This window comes from Bos taurus, chromosome 19 (genome assembly GCF_002263795.3).
Source record: "Bos taurus isolate L1 Dominette 01449 registration number 42190680 breed Hereford chromosome 19, ARS-UCD2.0, whole genome shotgun sequence".
Taxonomy (NCBI): domain Eukaryota; kingdom Metazoa; phylum Chordata; class Mammalia; order Artiodactyla; family Bovidae; genus Bos; species Bos taurus.
Window position 1 is genome coordinate 46,034,102 of NC_037346.1, and position 27,323 is coordinate 46,061,424.

The window sequence follows — 27,323 nt, forward strand, 5'->3', positions numbered from 1 at the left end:
ATGACTGAGCTACTGAACTGAACTGAAGAAATTTATATACCACAAAATTTAACAACTGTTTCAACATACTTGGTTTCCCCTATAAGCTAATGTCTTTTATTTTGTGCATTAAAAAAAAAATTATTCTGATAAAATTCCACAGACTTTATCACACTGCCAAAGGCTTGATTAGGAGAAAGAAATTCCGAGATGCAAGAAACAGAAAAGAATTCAACGCCAAGGCTGGTCTTGGGATAACAGCCAGAGAAGTGGCAAGGAAGTTTAAAATCTACTCCGTATTTTGGTGGAAAAAGCCAACTGCAAGAAAGTGAAAGCCCAGTCCCAACCTACCTTCATGTAAGAGGTCCAAATTCACCTGAATTCTGGAAGTCTCTTCAGAAGCTAATGGAAAAACTGTGATGTAAGGACACTTTCACAGTCCAGGGATCACAAGACTCCTACAGAAAACATGCCTCCCTGGCCATGGCCCCAGACGAGCTATGAAAGGTATTGTAAATCATACAAGAACACAGACCGTTATAAGGAAGTCACTATAGAAATAGGAAGAAGCGGTCTTCAGTGAACTAGAAATAGAAAAATTAGAAAACAACTTTTAATAAGTATATTAAATTTTTTCATAGTGATAATGAGAGGAACACAAGTCATGAGACAAGTACAGGATAAAAAAGTTTCTAAAAGTACTTAAGAGGATGTTTCTAAAAGTAACTGATTCTAAGGAAAAAAGTACACACTGAAATAAAAAATCCAACTAAAAAAACTAGTAAAAAAACACTAGTAAAAAAAACTAGTGTTCCTCCTGACGAAGAGGAGGAACAGTAAGAGAAGACGACATGAAATAAAGCATAGGAAGACAGATATGAAATGCAAAGTATAAAAAGAAATGAAGCAATATGGAACAGAGAATGAAGATCAACAACAATACACAGACATTTATATTTAAAAAGAGAGAACAGAAAAGGAAAAATTGGAAGAAATAACGATTAGAAAAATTTCAAAACTCAAGCCAAATAAGAACTCTCAGAATGAGGGTGTAAAAACCAAGACCTACTGGCTAAAAACCAATTCATACATCTAAATATGTCCTTGATATTGCAAAACATAGAAACAAAACACACACACACACACACACAACACCTAAAAGTAAGGGACTGGTGTAAAGATTCTAGTTACCAGAGAGAAGATACAGATACTCCATAAAGAAACAATTAAACTGATACCAGAATTTTCAACAATAAGTATTGGAAGGCAATGAAATTATCTTCAAAGTGCTGAATACAAAAGTTTACATGTAGTTAAGTCATCATTCAAGAATAAAGGCAAAATATAACTGTGTATTCACAAATACACACATACGTATATACACATTTCACACAGAAACGTTAACTCTGTATGTTTTTAATATATAGACTTCACAGCTCATACCACTATTTGAAGGCTACCACATGTATTCATCAAGAATGGAATGGGATGTAAGAAGCAACAGTAAACAAGAATGGCAAAAGTGTTGGTAAATGTAAATAAGTAATTAAGTATGAACTTACTGACTAATTTGGGAGGGACTGAAAAGATAACTAAAATAATAAAAACAAATTACAGATAAATAAATTACTGACACAAAAACTGAAAACAAAGAGATGGAAAAGGATGTATCTAGCAAGTGTACTTACCAAAGAAACCCATTTAAAGTTAAAGCATGAAGAGAGATCAAAAGGGAAACAACATAATGATTAACATGAAGAAGAAATAACAATCATTAACTAGGATGTACCAAACCAGCCATCCTAGAACTATATGAACACATATGAATAAAAAAAAAATAGAAATGAGGATGGGGAAACAAGAGAGGTGGTTTAAGGGTATAAACTGACTACTAGTTGATAAGTCCTGGAGATCTAATGCACAGTACAATGAATTATAGATGATACCACTGTATTATTAGCAACAAATGTGCTAAGAGACTAGATCTTAATTATTCTCACCACAAGAAAGAAATGACAACTATGTGACATGATAGAGGTGTTAGGGTTAGCTCAGGCTATAATGGCAATCAAATTGCACTGTAACTGGCACAATACACATAGCGAACAGATTTCAAGCAAACCAACAGAAGGCAGACCAAAGGATACAGAAGATATGAACACAATAAGTCAAAGATATGAGTTAAATTTAGAACCCTGAAGTCAAGAAACAGGATACAAATATACACACCCACACAAGCAGTGCCTTTTAAGGAAATGTGGACTATTTTACAAAAGCTGAACTAAAATTATGTATATCAACATGGAGATCTTGAAAACACAATACTGAATTAACACACCCCCCCCCCAACCAAAAACACACACCAAAAAACCAAAACCAACTTGCAGAATATGTACAACATGACAGCATTACTGCATTTTGTGCTCTTTGGTTACCTCTTTCTAGTGGCAAGAAAGAAGATAAAGGAGATAAAAGAGAATAAAAGGACCACTGGTGATCTATAACTTTCTTTTAATATTAAAAAAAAAAAACACACATGAAGTAAAAAAAATTAAAATATTAGCATTTAGCATGGTGCATACATCAATGCTTGTTACACCGGTCTTTATACATCACAGAATTAAAATAAACAGGGAAGGAGGCAGGTAAACCTCTAATTTTTTCTATACAAAGGGAACTTAAGTTCTTCACATAATAAATTTAGTAATACAGAAGAGTGCAGGGGGAATAAAGGAAAGTTCAAGTATTAATATTTCAGAGCAAAGGTATATTAAGTTTGAAAACTGCTGAAATCCAAGAATCAAATTGGGAACAGCACCGATCAGTCTGTCTTGTAGATTCAGAATGAGAAAAGGATTCAACTATCTTATGAGCAGCAACGACAAGGACCAATGGCCAGTGTACTAAGAATAGCGACACCTTCCCAGACCCTATCTCCAAATTCATGTCTGCTCAGAACCACAGAATGTGACCGTTAATTGTAAACTGAGTCTGCATATGAATCAGTTTAATATGAAGTACTACCGGATTTGCTGCTGTTTAGTCACTAAGTCATGCCCCACTCTTTGTGACCCCAAGGATTGCAGCCCACCAGGATCCTCTGTCCACAGGATTTCCCAGGCAAGAATACTGGAGTGGGGTGCCATTTCCTTTTCCAGAGGATCTTCCCAACCTAGGGATCGAATCCACATCTCCTTCCTTGCAGGAAGACCTCTTTGCCGTTGAGCAACCAGGCCTTAAATCCAATGACAGGCATCCTTATAAGGCTACATGAGAACACAGACACACTGGGAAGGTGATCATGTGAAGATGGAAGCAGAGATGGGAACTATGATGCTTCAAGCCAAAGGATGCTAAGGCTGCCTGCAGAAAGTGGCAAGAAAGGATTCTTCCCTGGAGCTTTCAGAGGCCAGACAAGGGTTGACACTGATTTCAATGTCAGACTTCTAGCCTCCAGAACTGGGACAGGAAACTAATTCAGTCAGTTTCTAAGTTTTTCCTAATGATAAATACAAAGTCTAGATAGATAAAATTATTTTTTTAATGACGAAAAAGAAAAAAACAACCAAAAACAAAACCCTTTGCATGGGGACTACAAGTAGAACATTGGAGAACAAAGGAAAAGAAAGCAAATCTGAGAAATTCGGAAAAAGAATACTTCTGGAAAACAAGTTCAATAAAGCAATTAATGAAACTTTTGGTATCTCCAAAAAAAAAAAAAGAGTATAAGATAACACAGCCTCTATTATAACGTAAGAGAGTAAAGTAAAAGGACAACAAGATGACACAACAAATATAAACTTAACTGTCATTCCTTTGCACTATGGGAGAACCAAAGGGCTGAAGACAGTGAGAGAAAAATTAACAGCTAGCTAACATCTGAATACTTATTATTTGTGTTCAAAATATGCCAGTCATTTCAGGAATCTAATTTAATGATCACAACAATGTTGTAGAGCAGGTAGTAAGAGCTAGCAAAAAAGAAAAGGGAACAGAAACATATTGATAACTGGTATACTTAGAAGAGGCAACTACAAACTTAAGAGAATAAAAAAACCAAAGTGTCACCACATTTTTTCTATAATAACAGAAGGAAACAGGGGTACATAAAAAACACTCTGAAGCACAGTCTGGTGCAGCGCTGCAATGGTAAAAATATTCTGTATTAGTCATATGACTACTTAATACTTGAAATGGGGCTGGTGTGGGTGACGTACTGAATTTTTTAATTCTAATTTTAAATAGTTACATGTGGACAGTGGATATCATATTGGACAGCATAAGAGTAAAATCAGTTACCAATAAAAAGCAAAGAAACTAAGACTGGCCAAAACAAAACACAATAAATAATTGTTCTCTTCTGCCTACCAAAAGACACAAGAAAGAGTTCTGAGGGACAAAAATGATGATCTAAGAACAAACTGTTGTTCAAATCACTGAAGAGCCACAAATTCAAATTCAAAACTCACACAAAGAAATTCCCTCCTGGTCCGCTGGTAGAGACCCTGAGCTCCCAATGCAGGGGGCCCAGGTAGGATCCTTGGTCAGGGAACTAGACCCCACATGCTGCAACTAAGACCCAGTACAGCCATAAAAAAGGGGGCATATGAAGATATTCAACACATGTTGAAATGTTATAATCAAAACCATCCTAAATAAGTATACTTGTATGTTATTTCAAAAATCATATAGAAAACAAAACATTAAATTTATTTAAATTTAATGTGAAAAAATGCATACAACTAAATGAGAAAAATTCATACAACTAAACATTAGTATTAAGAAAAGTAAAATGAAAGACAAAAAAACTATTGGAGACAGGAGTCACAGTCACAAAGAGGATATAAATTTATTAAACTGTACTAGACAGTTTTTAAAAAATCAACACAACAGACCACAAACATAAGCAGAAACTATAGAAACATTTTGACCAAAATGCTATAAAAATTAATAGTTAATAATAAACGCTTAAAAAGAAAAACTAACAATTTAGAATCTAAAAACTCAATTCTTAACTCCTGGGAAAAAAACTAAAAAACTCAAAGGCAACTTACAGATAGCAGAAAAAACACTTCCTTCACACATCAAAGGCTGTGGAATGCTATCCAAAACTACACTCAGAAGAAAACTCAAAAAGTTAAATGCTTTTGTTCTTATGTAACAAAGAACAGAAAATAAATTAACCAAGCATTTGAATAAAGGCAGAGAGGGTGGGAAAAACCAAGACTGCAGGAAGAAGGAGTTAACAGCAAAGAACTGATCTTTGAAATGACCAATAAAATAGAAAAATTGCTGACAAGACTGATCAAGAGAAGCCAAATATAATGAAGACTGAGAAGTGGATATTAACTACAGACAGAAGGATATAAAAAGAATGCTTAATAAAAATCTGTATGAGTAAATCTGAAACCATCTGAGAGATGGATAATCATCTACAGAATAGATGCCAATCTCAGTTTCACCTTGAGTTCTAACAAATTTTAAAGAAATTGATCCTTCGTTTAAAATCTTTAAACATTTCCAGAGCACAGCAAACAATGCTGTAAGTGTCCCAATTCATTTTCAGCTGTCCTACATCAAAATTGATAGTGACCTTCTAAAAGTATTGCCATTCAAACCAGAAATGTCTCACTACAACCAATTATTTCTTAACATGGTTCTAAAAGTGAATCCAGACAAGGAAAAGGAGTAAGAAGTATATAACAAGGTGTCATGTTGTGTGATGACAGAAAGCCAACCTAGAAAACTAAGATCAACCAAAAAACACTAGTAGGAAGAGTTCAGAAAAGTGTTCAATTTCAAGATAAATACCTAAAAATCAACATCATTTATAAAAGAACACTAACAGAAAAGATCTCATTTCACATGACCAAAATATCAAGAATATAGATAACATGTAAGAACTGAATGAAGAGATAAAATACTTGGATACATAAAGAAATTCTGTGTTCCCTTAACATTGTAACAGCATTACTTCTCTATGAAGGATTTCCCATTACAAATCCAGTGCAATGGTTATGGTGGAAGCCCACTATCAAAGTAAGGCTCTAGTCACCATTATCTGTTAATCACAGAATATCAGTTCAAAGTATTAAAAAAAATTCTTTGGCTTGAGGACAGTTGGTAAATAAAATATTAGAACTTCTACTTCTTTTATCTCAGCCTTCCAAAATTTTGTATGTGCTTTATAATCCCATACAAGTTTAGAGGCTACTGTTCGAAGCACTGGGTGATTTCTGATCACTCTACCACTAGAAAGTAAGCTCCGTAAGGGCAATGACTTTTGTTCATCAAGGAAACCCAGGTGTCCTGGAACAGACGGGACCCAAAACTGCTGAATTAATTTGCTTGGCAAATCCATCACCTCAAAATGAGAGAGGGCAATCTTCTTGCTCAGTATCACTAATCAAGGATCCACTGGAGGCACAGGGAGTAACTAAGACAGAGAGAATGGCCTTTGTCTCCAACTAGGGCAGAACTCCAGCGTAACTGCTAAAATCAGCAGATGGTTTATTTCCCAAACAAAAATTACTTCTTTGTCTTATTTCCCATGTAGCTTATTTCTGCATATGTCAGGAAGATTCTGTTTTAGACACTGGCACTGGAACCAAAGGGTCTTTAGTATGCATTGTATGTTTCCCCCTTATTTTAAATACATATATGTACCTTCAAAAGTACACCAGTTTTTAGGCATGAACAGGAAGAAAACTACTGTCAGTAGCAACAAGAAGCCTTGCTACTTCACAGATACAAGAGTCCAGGAGGCCATCCTATAACTTCAGAGAAAGAACACTATTTCTCCATGAGGCAGTGTTGGTAGGTTTTGTTTGTTTTTGTTAAAAGCATCGAGGGCATGGCCAAAACTACTTTCTTATACTTAACAGTAATATACTGTTTTCTTTGCTTTTCCAAAATCAATTCTTTAGCCTTTCAGAAAATAATTTAGATTTATACAACTATTAATAAAAAGTTGACTCAAATGTTAATATGAGAAACCCATCAAATTTTTTTCTGGTAATGCAGACAGTCTGAGGAAGAGGGGAGAGAAACATTTCAGTCTGATAGGTAATTTTCACTAATAATACTTTCCTTTTAAAAAGATCACAGCAAAGACATGCAGTCCAAATGCATACTATAACAAAACAAGTCAAGCACTGAAAATCTGCTGTCCAAATAGTAATCACTGCACCAATTACACGCCTCTTCCTTGTCCTCAGTTTTCCCATTGACAAATATACTGCAATAGCGTTATCTTAAGAAACATCCCCCTCAGTCAAACAAGCTATTTCTCTATTCTCCTTTACAGAAATATTCTCTGAAACTGGTATCTCCGATGATTTGCTCAATTCCTTCCCTCCCATTCTCTCCAGAACCTAATCCAATCAGAATTTCACTCTTCTATACAAAGGTCTCAGGCAACCTTGGCCCCACAAAATTGAATGGTCAAGTCTCAGTCTTCATCTAATTTGATTTGTCTGCAGCATCTAACACAGATGATCATGCCTTCCTTTCTGAAACATTTTCTTCACTTGCCTTCTACGTACCACACACTCTTTGTTTTCCTTCTATCAATACTTCACTAGTCATTCCTTCCCAGTCTCGTCTCTTTCACATCTCCAAGGCTTAGAATGAAAAAATGCGCCTCAAGGCTGAATTCCAACTAGGTTTCCCAGCATTCTCTATTTTCTTCCTCTGCTGCATTTTTCTCCTCAGCACTTAACACTATTGAAAGTGAGTCCCTCAGTCGTGTCCAACTCTTTGCAACCCCATGGACTATATATACAGTCCATGGAAATCACCAGGCCAGAATACTGAAGTGGGTAGCCTTTCCCTTCTCCAGGGGATCTTCCCAACCCAGGGACTGAACCCTCTCCCGCATTGCAGGCAGATTCTTTACCAGCTGAGCCACAAGGGAAGCCAAATTTAACACTACAGAACATGCCATATACTTCATCTATTGTTTTATTTACAGAAATTCTTACCCTACTGAAATAGTGGGTAGAAACAAAATAAAACAATAGATGTTCATGTATTATTTTCTCTTTCTACCCTTTAGATTATTTCACAAGGATAAGAATTTTTGTCTGGCTTATTTTTAGTGTTGTACCCCCAGTGCACGGAGCTCTCTAACAGCTTATTGGAGGAGCTCAAAAATTGTTGTTGTTGAATAAATGCATTAATAAAAATAAAAGTGTTAACACCATCAGACACCATGTACTAGTAAAACTCATCAGCCAGATACCCTGAAGGCAAATTACATACATTTCATTTAATCTTCACACAACCCTATGAGATCTCCAAAGCATTCTGGGGTGGAGTGGGGTAGTAACATGCTCCAAACAAAAACTACTAAGTGGCAGTGCCACAATTCAAACCAAAATTTGTCCTCTTCAAAGTTAATGCTCTTAATCACTCTTTTTTTTTTTTAAACTGGAGTACTATTTCACCGGTTTTAGAATAAATCCAACCCTGCTATTTGAAGAGTCGGCAATCCAAAGTTTCCTGTAGATGTAAAATAATTTCCATTTTGTCTGTGAAGACAAACATTCGTTTAGTATCATCAACTTAAGAGACTTTAATGGAGATTCTTATTTAAAGGTAAAGCATTCCACATTGCCATTTTCAGTGAAAACAGTAAGAAGACATACCGCTCTCCTCCATGTAATTGATGGCAGAACTTACAACCTCCTCTGTCCCATTTCTATTAAAAATTTCAAGCCAATTGTTTCCAAACCTGGCTGAGGAGTCACCTAGGAGCTTTCTAGCTTTTTGAAAACGATTCCTAGGCCCAACTCCAGAGCAAACCGAACCAGAATCTCTAGGAAACAGGACTCAGGAACCTAGTATCCCTTAAAGCTCTGCAGGAAGCCTTGTTAGTTAGCCAAGTGCGGAAAACACTGGTTATATGAACCAAAGTTGGCAAGGACTACTACCTCTATCTGAGCATCTGGCTCACTTTAACAAGGACCAGGTCTCACTGGTACTGACCTTCTTGGAAAGAGGCACAATGCTGCTGGGTCGAACAAGCCTCCGTTTCTTACAGCTCAGCACAGGACGGGTTCGGGCTGCCACACAGGTGCCATCAGTTGATGAAGCAACTAGATTCAGTCGTTGCTTTTTATGCAACTGTTCCTCAGCATCCGAGTTGTCACCTGGAATGTGGTCTGCCAAGACAGGCTGAAGACTACACAAGGGGAAGGAAGAATATTTACTTTACAGAAGATGGAAAGAAACAAAGCCTCTAATATTGGTTCAACCACCTCTACTTGCAAATGTTTACAGACACAAACAAGTGTTCTAGAGCACAGAGATCACCTCTTGATGCTGATGTCTGCTAATCTAAATTGGGATGCAGTGTCTGTGCTTATTTGTAAGGCTCTTGGTGGATGTTACTGTATCGTGTCTGAAAAATGCAAAGGTCAGTAAGTGAACTCAGGAGGTTCTAAGTGATTTCAGCTTTCTTCAACAACAAAAACATAAAATTTTAAAAGTCTAGAAAATTATAACTGGTAAGAAAATGGTGAACTTTTGCAAATGTTAATAAGCTGCCTGAGAACCAGTACTACTGGTGAATCTTGCCTATTAAGGATGTGTACTCACTGTTCACTTGCAGAAGGATTCCTTTTCTTTCAAAAATACAAATTTACAGCCTTTAGGAATCTAATCTGTTCTAGAGTAGAGGATTTTACTTCTGGGGAATTCTACAAAGACAGAGCTAATCACAACAATTCACAATAACTTTAGGACTTTCAATTTTTCTCCAAGCTGGGACAATTTTTGGCCAAAGTAACAGGAAAGTACATTAGCATGCTACTTAAAATACACTTGCTACAGTAGGAGGCATGCACAATACTATGAAGTGGTAAGGTTTCTGCTTCTTTAAAGCAGCATTAGTCCTGGCTAGGGATAACTAAGCCTCAAACTCATCTTTTACAAGCCTGATGAGCATATGGAAGTATGCAGAAGAGATAAACTTACGTGTTAATAACTCCATTGACAGGTCTCAATGCTCCACATGATTTAGCAGACAGTGACTCTGAAGGATGACCAGAGGCACCATGGTTTTCCAGTGGCTGAGAAACAGATTCAATCTTAATAGAAGAAAAACAAAAATATATCATCAACATTTAACCAACAGCATTAGCCTGAAAATCAGCACCATTTCATTTAAATGCTGCTGCTGCTGCTAAGTCGCTTCAGTCATGTCCGACTCTGTGCGACCCCACAGACAGAAGCCCACCAGGCTCCCCCGTCCCTGGGATTCTCCAGGCAAGAGTACTAGAGTGGGGTGCCATCGCCTTCTCTGTCATTTAAATGAAACACCTAAAATTTCTCATGAGCAGTTTGAGAAACAACTCATTTGTGGAACACAATTTCAGTATTTCTTGGATTTGTGACTCCTGGGCTGAAGTCTTAACAAATTCCAAATAAATGAGTTTTCTGGCCTTAAAAAAAAAAAAAAAAAACCCTCGTATGACTGAGGAAAAAAAAAAATTTTAGAGAAACTAGTTTTTGCTTTGGAGAGGAGAGGTGAGGAATTAAAATATTTAACAGACTAAAAGTAGTAAAGTGCCCACTGAGAAGGAAATGGACTAATGCAAAACAATTACATAGTAACAAGCAAAACAATTACATAGTAACAAGAGTCTTCAAGTTTTCAACCTAAAAGAAGGGTAAGTTCAGTAGCAAGACAATGAAGAGTATATTTAAATGTAGTTAATACCTGCTTAACCTCAGAGTATGTTGGAAGCTTGTTTCTAGAAAACTATACTAAATATATATATATATATAATAAAATAAGTAATTAATAAAATGTCAATGAGTAACTAATAACTATCTAATGCTACCAGGTAGGAACTACTGTCTGGATTACACAAATCAAATTCAATTAACTTTCAAACAATTTTTGAATCTGAACTGCATGGGTCCACTTATACGTGGCTATTTTTAAACAGTAAATATTCTATTACTACACAGTACACACTCTGTAGCTGGTTGAATTTTGGTGATGTGGAGGAACCATGGATTGAGTGGGCCGACTATACATTACATGTGGATTAAATCCAGTGTTGTTCAAGAGTCAATTGTATACGCTTAGAATTTTAAATATAAAATGAAAATAGGGAGGTAGGGGAAAAACTGGAAAATTTCGAATTTTGCTATTTCAAAACAAATGATATTTACTAGGCTAAAAGGGGGCTACCCAAGTAGCACAACTGGTCAAGAATCTTGGCTACCAACGCAGGAGACCCAGGATTCTATCCCCGGGTCAGGAAGATCCCCTGGAGTAGGAAACAACAACCTGCTCCAGTATTCTTGCCTGGAAAATTCCACGGACAGAGGAGCCTGTCGGGCTAGAGTCCATGGAGTCACAAAGAGTTGGACACAACTGAGTGACTGAACACACACCACAGGTTAAAAGGGGAAGGGGCAGCCATGAGATGTCAATCACACGAAGCATCTGAGGTATTGGCAATAAAGCCACAGTCCAGTTACCCGAGACGTATCAGAAAATGGCTGTGGTCTGTCTCCTCCCTACATTCAAATTGACTTTGGGGTGTTTTGATGTTCCCTTTCCTGTAACTGCTATCAGGATGTAGCAAAGCCAATATTTTGATGCTGAAATTCTATTTATCAGTATTGTTGAATTTCTTTTTTGATATTTATACCCACCAGGAGAAAATACCAAAGGATCTGAAGACCTGAGAGCAATCTCAAGAAAGAACAAGAGATTGGGAAGCTAATTTTTAAAATTTAATACAAATTATCCAAAAATCTAGATCAAGGAATACAGACAAGACACATGAGTAAACCACAATGAGTAAACACTGGGAGAAAGTGTTCTGTCTTCCCTGTTGATTCCCTATACATTTACTGTTGTACCTTGAACAATTAATTATATTAGTCAACGACACCAAAATCATGGCTCACGTACTCATTGCTTTAAAAGTCACGCTGATTTCCTCTTGGAAAGTATGTGTAAGAGTTGTACTTTGGCCACCTGATGTGAAGAGCTGATTCACTGGAAAAGACCCAGATGTTGGGAAAGATGGAGAGCAGGAGGAAAAGGAGGCGACAGAGGATAAGATGGTTGAATGGCATCACCAACTCAATGGACATGAGTTTGAGCAAACAACAGGAGACAGTGAAGGATAGGGAGACCTGGCCTGCTGCAGTCCATGAGGTCGCAAAAAGTCAGACATGACTTAGCAACTGAACAACAATGAGTTGCAAAGATGTTTGTGTCTTCTGACAAAGTATTTTACTCCCTCTTAAAGTCTATCTTAAAGACATAACAAAATGTCCCCCCAAATCTTATACATAAAGGCAGTCACTGCAATGATATGGATCAATAACCTAAATACTCAACATGTGAGGCATAGTTACAAAATGTGGTATACAAAATAAGAATATTGAAAATAATCATAAGGGTTAAATCCAAAATATTTTTAATAGAATTTTGGTGACTAAAAATGTACATACACAGAAAACAACAAGGTAAAAATAGTTGTTACAGAGGCAGAATAAGACGAACACTGAAGTTTTCCTTATATTTAGATAATATTTTTTAGAGAGAGATAAACCCAAATATCCTCCTGAATGCTAGTGAGGATTTACTATTCAGTGAACACCTCAAAAGGCCCAAACAAACATTAACATTATGGTACGACAAAGAACAAACAATTTAAAAATTCAGGCTGGTGTTAACTAGCAATGTGTAACTCCAGCCATGTTACAGCTTTCCTAGATTTCAGAAGTTCTGCTTTAGATGAAAAAAGTTGCCTGCCAATGTGAAAATGCTGTGAATGTGAACTTTCTGGTACTGATCTGAAGAATCAGTCAACTTTATATTCACCTAACACAATAGCTTTTAGCATTAAATTACAACAGAGATCTGGTTTATACATCTACATGTTTTCACAAAGTCCCACGTTTAAGTAATAGGTTGACTCTCCATTTGATTAAGATTTACTTTCTAGGGATTATGGAGAACTAACCACCAATCAAGACACCTGTCGAGACAAAATGTTGCCATTTTTTTAACAAAATCTCATTTCAAAACAAGTTTAACTTTCTTAGCTAATTAACCTATTATTTTTCATGACTACAGATGTATAGTAAATTTAAAGGCCATTAATCTTCAATGTGCATTTTATTGTTTTTCTTAGAGAAACCTGAACTTTACTGGGGGTAATTCAGTCCCCAAATTAAAACAGAAGTCAACAGGCAAAACATTATTTAACACAGAAATGTTAGTCAGTGATACAGAAGCACACAGCAATTAAGAGCAAGAAAGTCAGAGAAGAAATGTGCTTGGATTTCAGTTTCAACCATGTAAGTAAGCGCTAAATATTTCGAAGGGATCTGCTTAGAAACCCTGGGATATTCTACGTGTAATCACCCTCAAGTCCAAAAGCAGGGCACTGGGGCAACTAGGTTCATCATCCACTCTCAAATTCAAAGAGCTTAAAATATTAACCCCAATCCTCTAATAGTGTTTCATCTAGAAAAATACAACTCACGGTCACATGTAATTTTATTTGGTGCTTCTTAAATGTATTCACATTGCCTTAAGAAAAAGGGAACACCCCTTATCTTGCAGTCTGAAAGGCTTCAAAGACAGGGTAGAGGATTATTAACAAACACGTCACAAATATTAAATCCACACACTAACATAAGCTTGACTGTTAGTTACTATTGCAGTGGTTTACATCATTAGTATTTTCAGGACACTAAAGCATGAATCAGGTACTTGTCATCCAATGGGAAAGTGTAAATAGGAGCTGTTACAGAGTTTCTTTCAAGCTTCATGTGATGTTCAGACACACTCTGAGGGTACATGCATCTGATGCCAGGGAGAGTAGAAAACCTGAGTGGTATACAGAGTACTTCTGTAAACCCCGCTTTTTTCTAAAGTAGAGCCCCAGGAGACTACCTTTTAGGGCTATCTTAGAGTTAAAGGTAGCAAGGAGGGTTACTAAAGTGATTTTTTTCCCCTGATTGAAAGGGTCAGATGTATGGCATGAAATGATTAACACAGCAGTTAGATTCCATTTTGTTATTCCTATAAAGACAGGCATCTGTTTGATTCATTGCTCTATCCTCTTGGCCAGAACAATTAAGTGTCACAAAGAGCCCTTAAAGAAAAACTAGATTAAATTAAGGCTTATTGGGGGTAGGTTTTTCTGGGGTATAAGAACTCATGTCCACTAAATTTCTTTTACTAAAAAGTAGAGAAAGTAAAAGGGTAAAAAAATCAAAAGGCACACAACTTAAAAACACACAATAAACCTCTAGATGTGTAATGCAAGACATATGTGTATGTATCTTTTCTTTAGTCATTTAAGTAATGCCATACCATCATTTGCTTGAAATACCATTTTTCTTTGTCTAGAAAAATTAACAGTTTTGTTCTGGTTTGTTATTACTTTCTGACAAACGTTATCAAGATGGAAAGAAAAGGCTACCTGGATAAAGAGAATTCAACTTTCATTCCCAGGTTAAAATGCTCTCCATCTCAATGATAACCAGCATAGTTTTACTTAAAATAAACAAAATATTGTTGGTCCACAAAGAGTATACCAGTCATTTTCACGAACTAGCACCATGGTCAAAAAATTGTGCTAAAGTGAAAATGGAACTTTCCACCAAGCTACTTACCGAGGCTTCAACTTCTGTATATGTAAAATGTGATGATGTGCCTCACTTTCCTGTCTCTATACTGAGGTTAAAATATAAACTATAATTATATTAAAACAACCTTGAACTATCCATTTCTAAAAATTAAACCAGTATAATACAAGTCCAAAGACTACTAAATCTAATATTTATATTTATCAACACTGTTGAAAATCTTTCTACTGAACAGTAAGAATTTATAAGACTATTTTTGCAATTACTTATTTATCCATAGCCCAATATGCACTAGTGGTAAAGAATCCACCTGCCAATGAAGGAAACTTAAGAGATACAAGCTTTGATCTGGGTCAGCAGACCTTCAATCTGGAAGGGCATTGCAACCCACTGCAGTATTCTTGCCTGGAGAACCCCATGGACAGAGGAGCGTGGTGAGCAACAGTCCAGGGGGTCACAAAGAGTCAGACACAACTGAAGCAACTTAGCAGGCATGCTACTTATTTTAAAAGTCCTAATTGGTCAGAGTTTAATTCTGTGGATCAAATATTCTCCACCCAGTATCTATCCAGAGAGAAAGAGAGAGAATGAGTGTGTGTGTGTGTGTGTGTGTGTGTGTACACATGCACTCAGTCACTCAGTCACGTCCGACTCTTGGTGACTCCATGGTCTGTAGCCCACCAGGCTTCTCTGTCCATGGTTTTTTTCAGACAGGAATACAGGAGTGAGTTGCCATTTCCTCATCCAGGGGATCTTCCCAACCCAGGGACCAAGCCTGCGTCTTACGCACTTCCGCACTGGCAGGCAGACTCTTTACCACTGAGCCACCTGGGAAACCCCATGCCTCTCAAAAACCCTCACAGGGCCAACGCACCCTTCATTGTCCCTGGCTGACTACAAAACTTCAAGGAAAAGAACCCTGTTCCTGTGTTACCAATGGTAGGAAGATTATACCTTGCATATTTAAAAAGAAAAAGTAACAGTTTATATTTTTGTATGCTTTACTTCTGGGAAAGGTTCACTTGTTAACCCCATCAATTCTACAAAATAAGGAAAGGATAAAAGAATGAGACTTATTTTGCAAATAGAAGCAAACAAACAATGACTGCATTGTCAAAAGCCATAGAAGCAATTCTTTTGGTAAAACAAATAAAAAACTCAAACCTAGTCTTTTAAAATATATATACCCAGTAATTAGCTTTCCTGTAAGAAAGAAGATATAAGGAAATACACATGTATCTTCTCATCTGTGCAGCAGAAATATAGGAAGGAAGGATAGATAGTGCAAAAACTAGTGAAACTGGAAGGAGGCTGGAACACAATGGAAAAAGGTGGAAACAGGAACAGGGCTGCAGTCTCTTGCAAGCTTTAACTCTCAGCACTGCAGTATGTTTCACACACTCAAAAACTAATGAGTATCAACTACTGTGTGTGTGGGCAACAAGAAGTGAAATACTACAGTGACAAAAGAACCTAACTGTATTACAAAATAATTGCACACTCATACTGAAAGGTGTGAAGAGGAAAAGAACTAACATAAGTATAACTTCTGGAAATAGTTATTTTGATGAAATACTACAGTGACAAAAGAACCTAACTGTATTACAAAATAATTGCACACTCATACTGAAAGGTGTGAAGAGGAAAAGAACTAACATAAGTATAACTTCTGGAAATAGTTATTTTGACTGTGTATCACTGAGCTACTGTACTGTATACAATATTGTACTCTAGTTAGTAAAGATATTTCTCACAGGAGTATAAGATGGCAATTCTGAAACTACTTTATATGGTACTAGGACTGAACAAGTAAGTATCAGTAAGGAAGGAGAAAGAGACTGGTGTTAGATTGGTATGGTAAGAAAGGAGGAAGGGATTGGTGCTCGATTGGTATTAGTATAAACTCATGGTTTTGAGTGCATATACAGATGGGTAGATAACAAAATATATATGTGTGTCTAATGTATTTCCTAGCTGTGTTGAGAAGTCTCAGATAGAAGCAATGGCACCAAGTAGCAGTGAGCATAACAAGTATCCAGACTGTAGTCTCAAACATCTGGTCTCCAATACAAAAGAACCAGGGCTGGAATAAGCACAATACAAGATGAGTCCGGGATATTTCTGGGGGGAGAAAGTGAACACTTAAAATACAAGGCGGGCACACTGAGAGGACATGGGCACCAATCTGAAAAGAGGTCCCAGTGCCAAAAGCTGAGACACTTGGAAGTGAATAATGAACAAGAGTAGTACTTAATAATCCATAAAATAAAATTAACAACCATAAAAACATTTCTGAAATAAACTAACCAACTAAATAAACAAATCAATTCTTCCTAGCAGAATTCCAATGAACAAACGTGGAAAACAGAAAATCACCATTTAGTCAACACCACAGTAATGACCACTGCAGTAATTTTTGCAGGTAAAATCTACCAGTGGATGATACAACTGTGGATTAAAATATAATAAGCAACAGAAAAATGCACAGCACCCCTCCATGACATAGTCGTTAATTATAAAGGAAAAAATACTAATTTACTGGCATGTTATCACCTTAACCAAGTGAAAAAGCTATCACCACTATCATGTACCCCTAATTATGGTACACTGAGAAGGGGATAGTATCACTTTTATGATATTACTACAGGGGAAAAAAAAAAGGCATAACCTTTAATGGGAAAACATCTGGTGACTCCAATCTAAGCAACATTACACAAAATAACTTACCAGCACAGTTGGGTCAAGGTCATGAAAGACAAAAACTGAGGTGTTCTCACACACTGGCTGAGATGTAAACCACTATACGGAATATAGGGTTTTGGACCAATTGGGGGATGGGGGCGCGCACACATGCACGCATAAGTGAGAAAATGAGTGAAAGGGGAATAAAATCTGTAGTCTGTATGAATGTTAATTCCTGGTTTTGACACTGAACAATGGCTATGCAAACTGTTAACACGAGGAGAAGTTGGGCGAAGAAACATGCAAGGACCCTGTACTGCTTCTGCAACTTTTCTGTAAGTCTAAACTCAACTTCATTCATATACATATCTATTTGTTTTAGTTAGATTAAATAAAAAACAAGACATGGGGAAAATTTTAAAAATGAAAGAAATAAAAAGTGGTCTTGGAATTCAGAAGGAAAAATTAATTTTGGTATTGGGAGAAATAGAAAAAGGGAAGGAATCATTAAGATGGAGGTCTGACCTAGGCTCTAAAGATACAAAAGATTATGAAAGAACAATGGCTTCATCTTCACTACAGAATTAAAGAGGTAATTCAGACAGCATTTTCAACATCTTTGTAAGTTAAATTTCCAGTTACCTTAGTTGTAAAAGGCATCAGAGCCGCACGGTCTCCTAATTTCCAGTAAGGTTGCATAATGTTGTACCTGCTCTGGCTGCGCTGTCTTCAGAGTTCGAAGCTACTTTTAAAATTTTAAAGTTGGCCAGCAAATTTGGAAAACTCAGCAGTGGCCACAGGACTGGAAAAGGTCAGTTTTCATTTCAATCCCAAAGAAAGGCAATGCCAAAGAATGCTCAAACTACCACACAATTGCACTCATCTCACACGCTAGTAAAGTAATGCTCAAAATTCTCCAAGCCAGGCTTCAGCAATATGTGAACTGTGAACTTCCTGATGTTCAAGCTGGTTTTAGAAAAGGCAGAGGAACCAGAGATCAAATTGCCAACATCCGCTGGATCATGGAAAAAGCAAGAGAGTTCCAGAAAAACATCTATTTCTGCTTTATTGACTATGCCAAAGCCTCTGACTGTGTGGATCACAATAAACTGTGGAAAATTCTGAAAGAGATGGGAATACCAGAACACCTGATCTGCCTCTTGAGAAATTTGTATGCAGGTCAGGAAGCAACAGTTAGAACTGGACATGGAACAACAGACTGGTTCCAAATAGGAAAAGGAGTTCGTCAAGGCTGTATATTGTCACCCTGCTTATTTAACTTCTATGCAGAGTACATCATGAGAAACGCTGGACTGGAAGAAGTACAAGCTGGAATCAAGATTGCCGGGAGAAATATCAATAACCTCAGATATGCAGATGACACCACCCTTATGGCAGAAAGTGAAGAGGAACTCAAAAGCCTCTTGATGAAAGTGAAAGAGGAGAGTGAAAAGGTTGGCTTAAAGCTCAACATTCAGAAAATGAAGATCATGGCATCTGGTCCCACCACCTCATGGGAAATAGATGGGGAAACAGTGGAAACAGTGTCAGACTTTATTTTTCTGGGCTCCAAAATCACTACAGATGGTGACTGCAGCCATGAAATTAAAAGACGCTTACTCCTTGGAAGGAAAGTTATGACCAACCTAGACAGCATATTCAAAAGCAGAGACATTACTTTGCCAACAAAGGTCCGGCTAGTCAAGGCTATGGTTTTTCCTGTGGTCATGTATGGATGTGAGAGTTGGACTGTGAAGAAGGCTGAGCACCGAAGAATTGATGCTTTTGAACTGTGGTGTTGGAGAAGACTCTTGTGAGTCCCTTGGACTGCAAGGAGATCCAACCAGTCCATTCTGAAGGAGATCAGCCCTGGGATTTCTTTGGAAGGAATGATGCTAAAGCTGAAACTCCAGTACTTTGGCCACCTCATGCGAAGGGTTGACTCACTGGAAAAGACTCTGATGCTGGGAGGGATTGGGGGCAGGAGGAGAAGGGGACGACAGAGGATGAGATGGCTGGATGGCATCACTGACTCGATGGACATGAGTCTCGGTGAACTCTGGGAGTTGGTGATGGATAGGGAGGCCTGGCGTGCTGCGATTCATGGGGTCACAAAGAGTCAGACACGACTGAGCGACTGATCTGATCTGATCTGACACAACTGCATGAGGGACACTGTGCTGCCCTTTCAGGAATTCAGAGTTTAAGTTATAAAAGGCGATACAGCCACCCTCCTTCAGCCACTGTAAAGATCCTTATTACAGAGAATAAACTGTGCTGAAGCTATACCCCAAATTCTCACTCATTTCCCCCTTTCTGTCTTTTATACTTACCAATTTATCATTCCCATGATCTGTCTTCACCTCAGAACTAAGTGGAAGAAGTAAGTCTGTTGTTGTGTGCTCTGGGGGAGGCGCCTCTCCAAGAACTATCAACCCCTGCAGGGCAGAGAGAAAAACAGCTTAAGTGGTGTAAGTTACAAATTTAATTGGAGTTAATATCAAGAGTTAGGGGCAGGGGATTGATTTGTCAGAGGCCCTTCCTTTATCCTGTGGTTCTGAAACAAAACAGACCACCAGCACAGCTTTGCTCTCCCAAGAGTGACTTCAACAAAAGCCTAGCAATAGCCATGAGTAAGACTCAAACCCAAGCTTCCCCTTTCTTCCAAATCAATGTTCAAACCGACATGGCTTGTAGCATCTTTCCAGATCTGGAGTCTTTTTGAGAATATGGTATCTTATCCTATATCACCAACCAGACTATACCATATTAACAGCAGCAATGCAGTTTTTTCTAGTTAACTTGATCACAAATGTGGCTAAAGGATGACAGAACTAGAAGTACTACAATGAGGAGCTAAACCAACTCTATTGAGCAACCACACCCACTGGGTGACACAGAGGTGTAACAGTCTCTACAGTAAGTATATGAGAAACCAAAAACTTACAGAGTTGTTCCAAACACACATTTCTCACAAGCATAAGCATCACTCTAGATTAGGTTATTGCTCCACAATTTCAAGTTCAGATTTTACATTCATCCCAGATAATAATAAATATAAAAAGAAATTTTAAATGATCCCATAAATCCTTTCCATAGCTGGGATGGGCCCAGCTTGGTTTTAAAGGCAGAAGTTATTTGGTTGGTGTAAAAGTAATTGCTGTTTTTGGAATTGTTGAACTTTGCCATTTGATACTGGAAAACATTCTTAAAATGAATGTGGTTACATTATACATCATTTTAATGTGCATTTCTCGCTTTATGTTTTCTTGCTAATGACTTATCACTTGCTGTTTATTTTATATTTATTTTAGGCTATAGAAATGATTTTAGGTAAAAAGCAAATTCAAGGGACTTTCTTATTCAAGTTCAAAATGGGTTGTAAAGCAGCAAAGACAACTTGCAACATCAGCAACGGATTTGGCCCAGGAACTACTAATGAAAGTACAATGCAGTGATGGTTCAAGAAGTTTTGCAAAGGAAAGCTTTGAAGATGAGGAGCATAGTGGTCGGTCATCGGAAGGTGACAACAACCGACTGAGAGGATCATCGAACCTGATCCTCTTAGGACTATATGAGAAGTTGCCAAAGAACTCAACATCGACCATTCTACAGTTGTTCAGCATTTGAAGGAAACTGGAAAGTCTCGTAAGTGGGTGCCTCACGAGCTAAGTGAAAATTAAAAAAAAAAAAATCGTTTTTGAAATGTCACCTTCTCTTATTCTACGCAACAAAAAAACATTTCTTGATTGGACTGTGATGTGTGACGAAAAGTGGGTTTTATATGACAACCGGTGATGACCAGTTCAGTGGCTAGACCAAGAAGCAGCTCCAAAGCACTTCCCAAAGCCAAACTTGCACCAAAAAAAGGTCATGGTCACTGTTTAGTGGTCTGCTGCCCAACTGATCCACTACACTTTCTGAATCCCGGTGAAACCATTACATCTGAGAAGTATGCTCAGCAAATCGAAAAGATGCAATGAAAACTGCATTGCCTGAAGCTAGCTAGCACTGGTCAACAGACTGGGCCCAACTGCGCACTGCACAACCAACGCTCCAGAAATTGAACGAAACGGGCTACGAAGTTTTGCCTCATCTGCCATATTCACCACGTGACCTCCTGCCAACCAAGTACCACTTCTTCAAGCATCTCAACAAATTTTTGCAGGGAAAACGCTTCCACAACCAGCAGGAGGCAGAAAATGCTTTCCAAGAGTTCACTGAATCCCAAACAAGGATTTGTACATTACAGAAATAAACTTATTTCTCGTTGGCAAAAATGTGTTGATTGTAATGGTTCCTATTTTGAGTAATAAAGATGTGTTTGAGCCTAGTTATAATGATTTAAAATTCATGGTTTGAAACCCACAATTACTTTTGTACCAACCAAACAGCTTACTTTGAAAAACAAACAAAACAACACAAATGAATCTTCCACGAACGCACATAGAGGCAGGCAGCATCAGGTATGGCACTGTTAACACAAAGACTGGCCTGCAAGAGACCAGGCTTTGTGTCTTTGGTTCTCTAGTTGAGAAAACAAGGAGATCTGACTGATTAAGAGGCTCTAAGTGGTAAATTTGCATTAGAATCACTTGGAGGAAACCTTACTAAACTACAGCTGCCCAGATCCAACATCAAATCAACTAAGAGTCCCTGGGGTAAGGAGCTGGTTATTCTGTTTTTAAAAAGCTTCCCTGTAAGTCCTAGTGCAAGCTCTGAACTGAAAAATACTAGACTCAACCCTTTGACTCAGCATCAGAATCTCCTAGAGAACATCCTAAAACATAGATTTTAGAGCCTAAAGATTCTGACTGTATCAAGTGGAGCTCCTCAGGTCATTATGACATAGGCTCTTGTGAGCCAATGGAACCAGATGATCCTGTCCCTCGGGTTCTTCCTAATGCAAAAGTCCCTATGAAATAGATGTAAAGGCAATGGCGAGAGTTGGAGGGATGGGGTGTTGGTTAGCTTATAAAGAACAATGGAATTTTACCTCAGCTTGAAAGGAAAACAGATCTCCATCCCCCCCAGCCCCCGCCCCCAGCCCCCATCTCCAGTAAAAGAAACAACAGTTCCCTATTCTGGAATAAGACTATACCTAGCCTATATAGAATATGGGGTACAGACTCCTCAAAAGAGGGAGAGATTATTAATAAAGCAAGAAATATTGGCCCTAGCCTTCAGAATGGGGTTTCTCTGGTTAAAAACTTCTCCTGCAAAGTATTTTCTTGTTTTAATCACAAGCATAAAATAGACTTCACAAACTTTACCATTTCAAAGTAAAAACTGTTAAAAAAAAAAAAAAAAGCAATATTTTATTTTGCACAACATTCCCTTCTCAAAATACAGCATTCAACATCTTTGCTGCTTAAAAGCCCAAACCACCTCCCCATTTCCTATGTAAAGTTAGCCCAAACTCATCTTGGTATTCAAAGTCCTCCATAATCTGTCCCCGCCTTATTTAGCTATCTCCAGCTACCTTCACAGTTGGACACTAATCACATTATCTCCTAGAAAATGCCTGAATGTATACGAAGTTGTTGGTGTTGAGAGGTGGGGGTTATAACAAAGTAGCAATACCCATTCACTACCTGTTCTTATGTCTTTGTTCATGCCGATTTCTGCCTTTTTCTTACATTTATCTATCCAAAATGCCATGTATCCTTTCAAAGAGCCTGTCAAAGCCAAGTCTCACCTCCTTCCAAGAAAATGTCCCTAGTTAACCAAACCCCTTCCTTATTTTCTGTATCCGCACTGCCAGGCTTTTTAAAGCTTCATTTTATTTTTACATCCTGTATATTTAAACCTCATTTCCGGAGCAGAACCTTAGGCCAAATTATGTATTTCATTTATTGTTGCCTCAATTTTCTGCTTAAATGTTAACTAATTGGTAAGGTCTTTGAAGACTTAGATAAAATACAAATATTTTTGTATCTCCCATATTCCCTAGCAGAGTTATACATCAAGAAAGAAAATGTACAATAATTTTTTTTTAGTTTTAAGTTAAAAACTCCATTTAGTGAGAAAATATTAAATTATTAATTAAAGCTAGGAGCCTAAATGAATCTATTAGATATAAAGTTACACCATAAATTTTTCTTAGGTGAGAAGGTAAGTCAAGATAAAACAGACAATATTTTTCAAAGGGAAATTCTTTTCCCTTAAACTACCCAATCATTTCCAAAAAGCATCTGAGAGACTACAAAGACATCCTCCTGCGAAAGCTTTAAAAATCCTAGAAGAGACCATTTATTCTCCATCAAATTCTAGAGACCCAGGGAGGATGCAGGTTGAAGGTCATGTCAATAGGCCAAGGCAAGGCAGAACTAGGGATACAAGCTGGGTTAGATCGATCCAGCAGAGACATTACTTTGCCAACAAAGGTCTGTCTAGTCAAAGCTATGGTTTTTCCAGTAGTCATGTACGGATGTGAGAACTGGACCATAAAGAAGGCTGAGTGCTAAGGAATTGATGCTTTTGATTTGTGGTGTTGGAGAAGATTCTTGAGAGTCCTTGGACTGTGAGGAGATCAAACCAGCCAATCCTAAAGGAAAATCAGTCCTGAATATTCATTGGAAGGACTGATGATGAAGTTTCAATACTTTGGCCACCTGATACGAAGAGTCAACTCATTATAAACGACTCTGATGTTGGGCAAGAAGACAGGAAGAGAAGGGGATGACAAGAGGATAAGATGGTTGGATGGCATCACTGACTCAATGGACCTGCGTCTGAATAAGCTCTGAGAGATGGTGAAGGACAGGGAAGCCTGGCGTGCTGTAGTCCATGAGGTCCCAAAGAGTCAGACATGACTGAGTGACTGAACAACAAAGTTAGAACCAGTTACTCTTTGTTTTTGCTTTCATTCATTCAAATCAAGCCATCATTTCTCCATTCACCAACATTTTTTAGGTGCTGGGGGTACAAGATAAAAGACATATCCTTCTACCCATGCCCACCCCTGCCCAAACTCATCTCTCAAAGTGCTTAGAATTCTAATAGTGGGACAAAGACAATCAACAATATATGAGTAAGTAAAATTTACATAGCCTACTGGTGGTGTTTAGTCTCTAAGTCCTGACTCTTGTGACCCCAGGGACTGTATGTAGCCTGCCCATGGGATTTCTCAGACAAAAATACTGGAGCAGGTTGCCATTTCCTTCCTGAGAAGGAAATGGCATTCTTCCCGATCTAGGGATCAAACATGCATCTCCTGCATTTGCAGAGAGATTCCTTACCAATGAGCCACCAGGGAAGCCGATTCACATAGCCTATTAGAAAGTGTTAAAATGCTAAAAAACTAAAGAATAGTGAGAGAATTAAAAAGTGGCAATAGGTTCTCTTTCGTATTAGGCAGTCTGGGTAAAATGCCCTGAAAAAGTGATTATTTGAAAGAGAAGGAACAAACTTTGGGAATATCTGGAGGAAGAGCAAATGCAACAGTTTCAAGGCTGGAGTCAGCTTTGTAAGTTTTAGGACTGTAAGGAATTTTGTATGCCTGAAGTAAAATCCAAGAGTGGAGTTTGAGTGTGGGGGTGGGGTGGTACAGGGCCTTCAGAGTATTTCAGCTTTTATATTCAGATGGTAAATCACTGGAGTTTCAAGCAGAAGTGGGAAATGATCTGACTTACAGTTTAAAAGGATCAATTTGCTACTCTGTTGACACAAAGATGAGTGGAGAGCAAACAGAGAAGCAGAAAGAACAACTGCTTAGACCAAAGTGATTGGATTTAGGATATATATATTTGAAGACAGAATCAATCAGTTAGCAAGTATGATTCCTGGGATGGGATGGAAGGGAGTCAGAGACTCATTCAAGGTTTCCAGCCTCTGCCACAACAATAGAACTCCTATCTGTTGAGAAGTCTTTTCAATGCACGTTAGTTTTAATCAAATCTACTTCTGTAAATATGTACTCAAGTGCTATGCTGATGTAGACACCATTCATATATGCATTCTTTGTTTGACCACCAAATCTATGATATGTTCATTATAGCATACAAAACCAACCATTACATCTTTACACTATACCTCAAACCAAAAAGGATAAAAGCAACTAAAAGGAAGATGGGTAAATAAAAAGTATACAAATAGCTAAAATCTTTTCACTCAGTGAAATAAGTGAATAAATGAGATAAATAATGAAATAAATTTCATTCAGACATTTATTGAATGTCTACAATGTGTTGGGTGGTGTGAAATCCTAAAATAAGAAAATAAATAAAATACATCCCATTCATATGGAGTTTACCTTCATCTACCTCAGACAGACAGGTAGGCAAAGTATTACAATGACAGTGCCCTAACAGAAGTTTATAGAAGGTGACGTGAGAGCTGAAAAGTGGTAGAGTCCAAGAGAGAGACGGACCGAAACAAGGTCTACATGATTATTTAAGTTTTCCTAAAATAGACTTAATACAGTTAATAGTCATGAAAGGAAAGGTCGCTGTGAGCGAAGAAAATTCCATAAGGTTCCACTCCACACCTCTCATGGCAACCTGAAGCTGGGATTCCCTAGCATTCAGGGTTTACACTGGGTAAACATTACATGGCTGTGGCATCAGCCATGAGTGGCAATAACCTCAAGACCACTGCACTCTAAGGCCAAGGTGAAAAGTCCAGGAGAGTCTCCCCACCCTTTACTACCACTCCCTAAGTCAGAATCAGGACCATGCCTGGATCGTTCAGACCTACAGAACTCCTACACAGGACAAAAGAAATCGGGAAGGCTCATGGTAGTATGCAGTCCTAACAGATCCTTGCGACTTATTTCTCTGTGGAAATACAAGTCTATCCTACATCCTACATTTAAAAATAGCGGGGCGGCAGGGGTGGGGGGCGCTGGGAGGAAGTAAAATTGAAAAAGAAAGAAATGGTAGCAGAAACTGTGCTAAGCCTGATTACAAAACAGGGCAAAAGCAAGCAAGCTAAAAGGAAAGAAAAGAAAAAACTAATTTGTATAGAAAAAACCCCTACAAAACCAAAACACCTCTTCATCTGTAAAGCAAAATTAAGATGCAATTTCACATACTTATTTTCCTGCCCATCTTAGATAGATCAGTGGGTACACTGTAGACCAACTCCACAAGATTGTCTTGGGCTATGTAAAGGTCATCCTGGGCTATGTAGGCAAGACATGGCTAGCCACAAGGCCTTAGAACTCCATTAAGATGGACTGCAACTATTTTACATCAATTCTGAAGACAAGTATTTCAGGTTATTCCCATTCAGCACCTTATCTATCATAAGTTTCATAGTTCTTCCACCTCTCATTCCCAATTAACACTTTCATCCTTAGCAAGGCTGTGGAATCTGACAGATCAGTCAAAACAAAAATTAAAAAAAGATAATATTTTGTACTAGATATGAATGTTGAAGATTGTGTGTTAAGAGAAAGAAGTCTCCCTTACCAACAGAATCTTCTTGGTCCCTTGTGTGTTGACCTTCTTCAATAAATATGCTTAAGAGACATGATGAAAAGGATTCCACAGCAGAATGCATTAGACAGGAAATGCTTTGGGGTCAGATAAATTTAGAGCCCTGAGTTCAAATTTAGCTCTGTTTCTAACAAGCCTGTAAGCTGTTGCTTTCTGCGTTAAGTAACACACATGAATGTACTTGTATATAATATGCACTCATGGTACAGATGCTATTTTCCTTTCTCATTCTAATACATGGGAGTATCTTTTTTAAAAATAAAAGCTGATTGAATGTGCAAGTTAAGACGTAATAGTATGAAGAAGAGCTCCTAGTAACTGTACCCACTCTCCGAAGAGCAGCAGGAATCACTATTCTTAAACAGACTAATAATTACCAGCCTGTAAGAGAAAATTGATACTTATCCAGTAGTTCTCAAATACTTTCTTTTCTGGAATAGGTTACTTTAAGGAAATTAACATGCTAAAGAGTAAATCCAAAAAAGAAAATCTTACCTGCCAGTTCCCCATCCAAAGACAAACTATAACTGTACAGCTGACCACCAAACCTAGATTTCATGAAAATGCCTGTAGAACTCTGGCTAACTT

General features: G+C 37.8%; 1 protein-coding gene across 5 annotated transcripts in view; it reads right to left on the minus strand.

The window, feature by feature from the left end:
* KANSL1 (KAT8 regulatory NSL complex subunit 1) overlaps positions 1-27,323 on the minus strand; it is a 171,184-nt gene that overhangs the window by 25,391 nt on the left and 118,470 nt on the right. For 4 of the 5 annotated variants that reach the window (XM_010816429.4, XM_010816426.4, XM_003587457.6 and 1 more), the window contains 3 exons: positions 19,629-19,733; positions 9,958-10,070; positions 8,968-9,163 (listed from right to left, as the gene is read on the minus strand). In XM_010816429.4, the coding sequence (XP_010814731.1) occupies positions 8,968-9,163; positions 9,958-10,070; positions 19,629-19,733 (414 nt within the window). The remainder of the gene's footprint in view (positions 1-8,967; positions 9,164-9,957; positions 10,071-19,628; positions 19,734-27,323) is intronic. The other variant, XM_059878568.1, reaches the window with a different exon arrangement.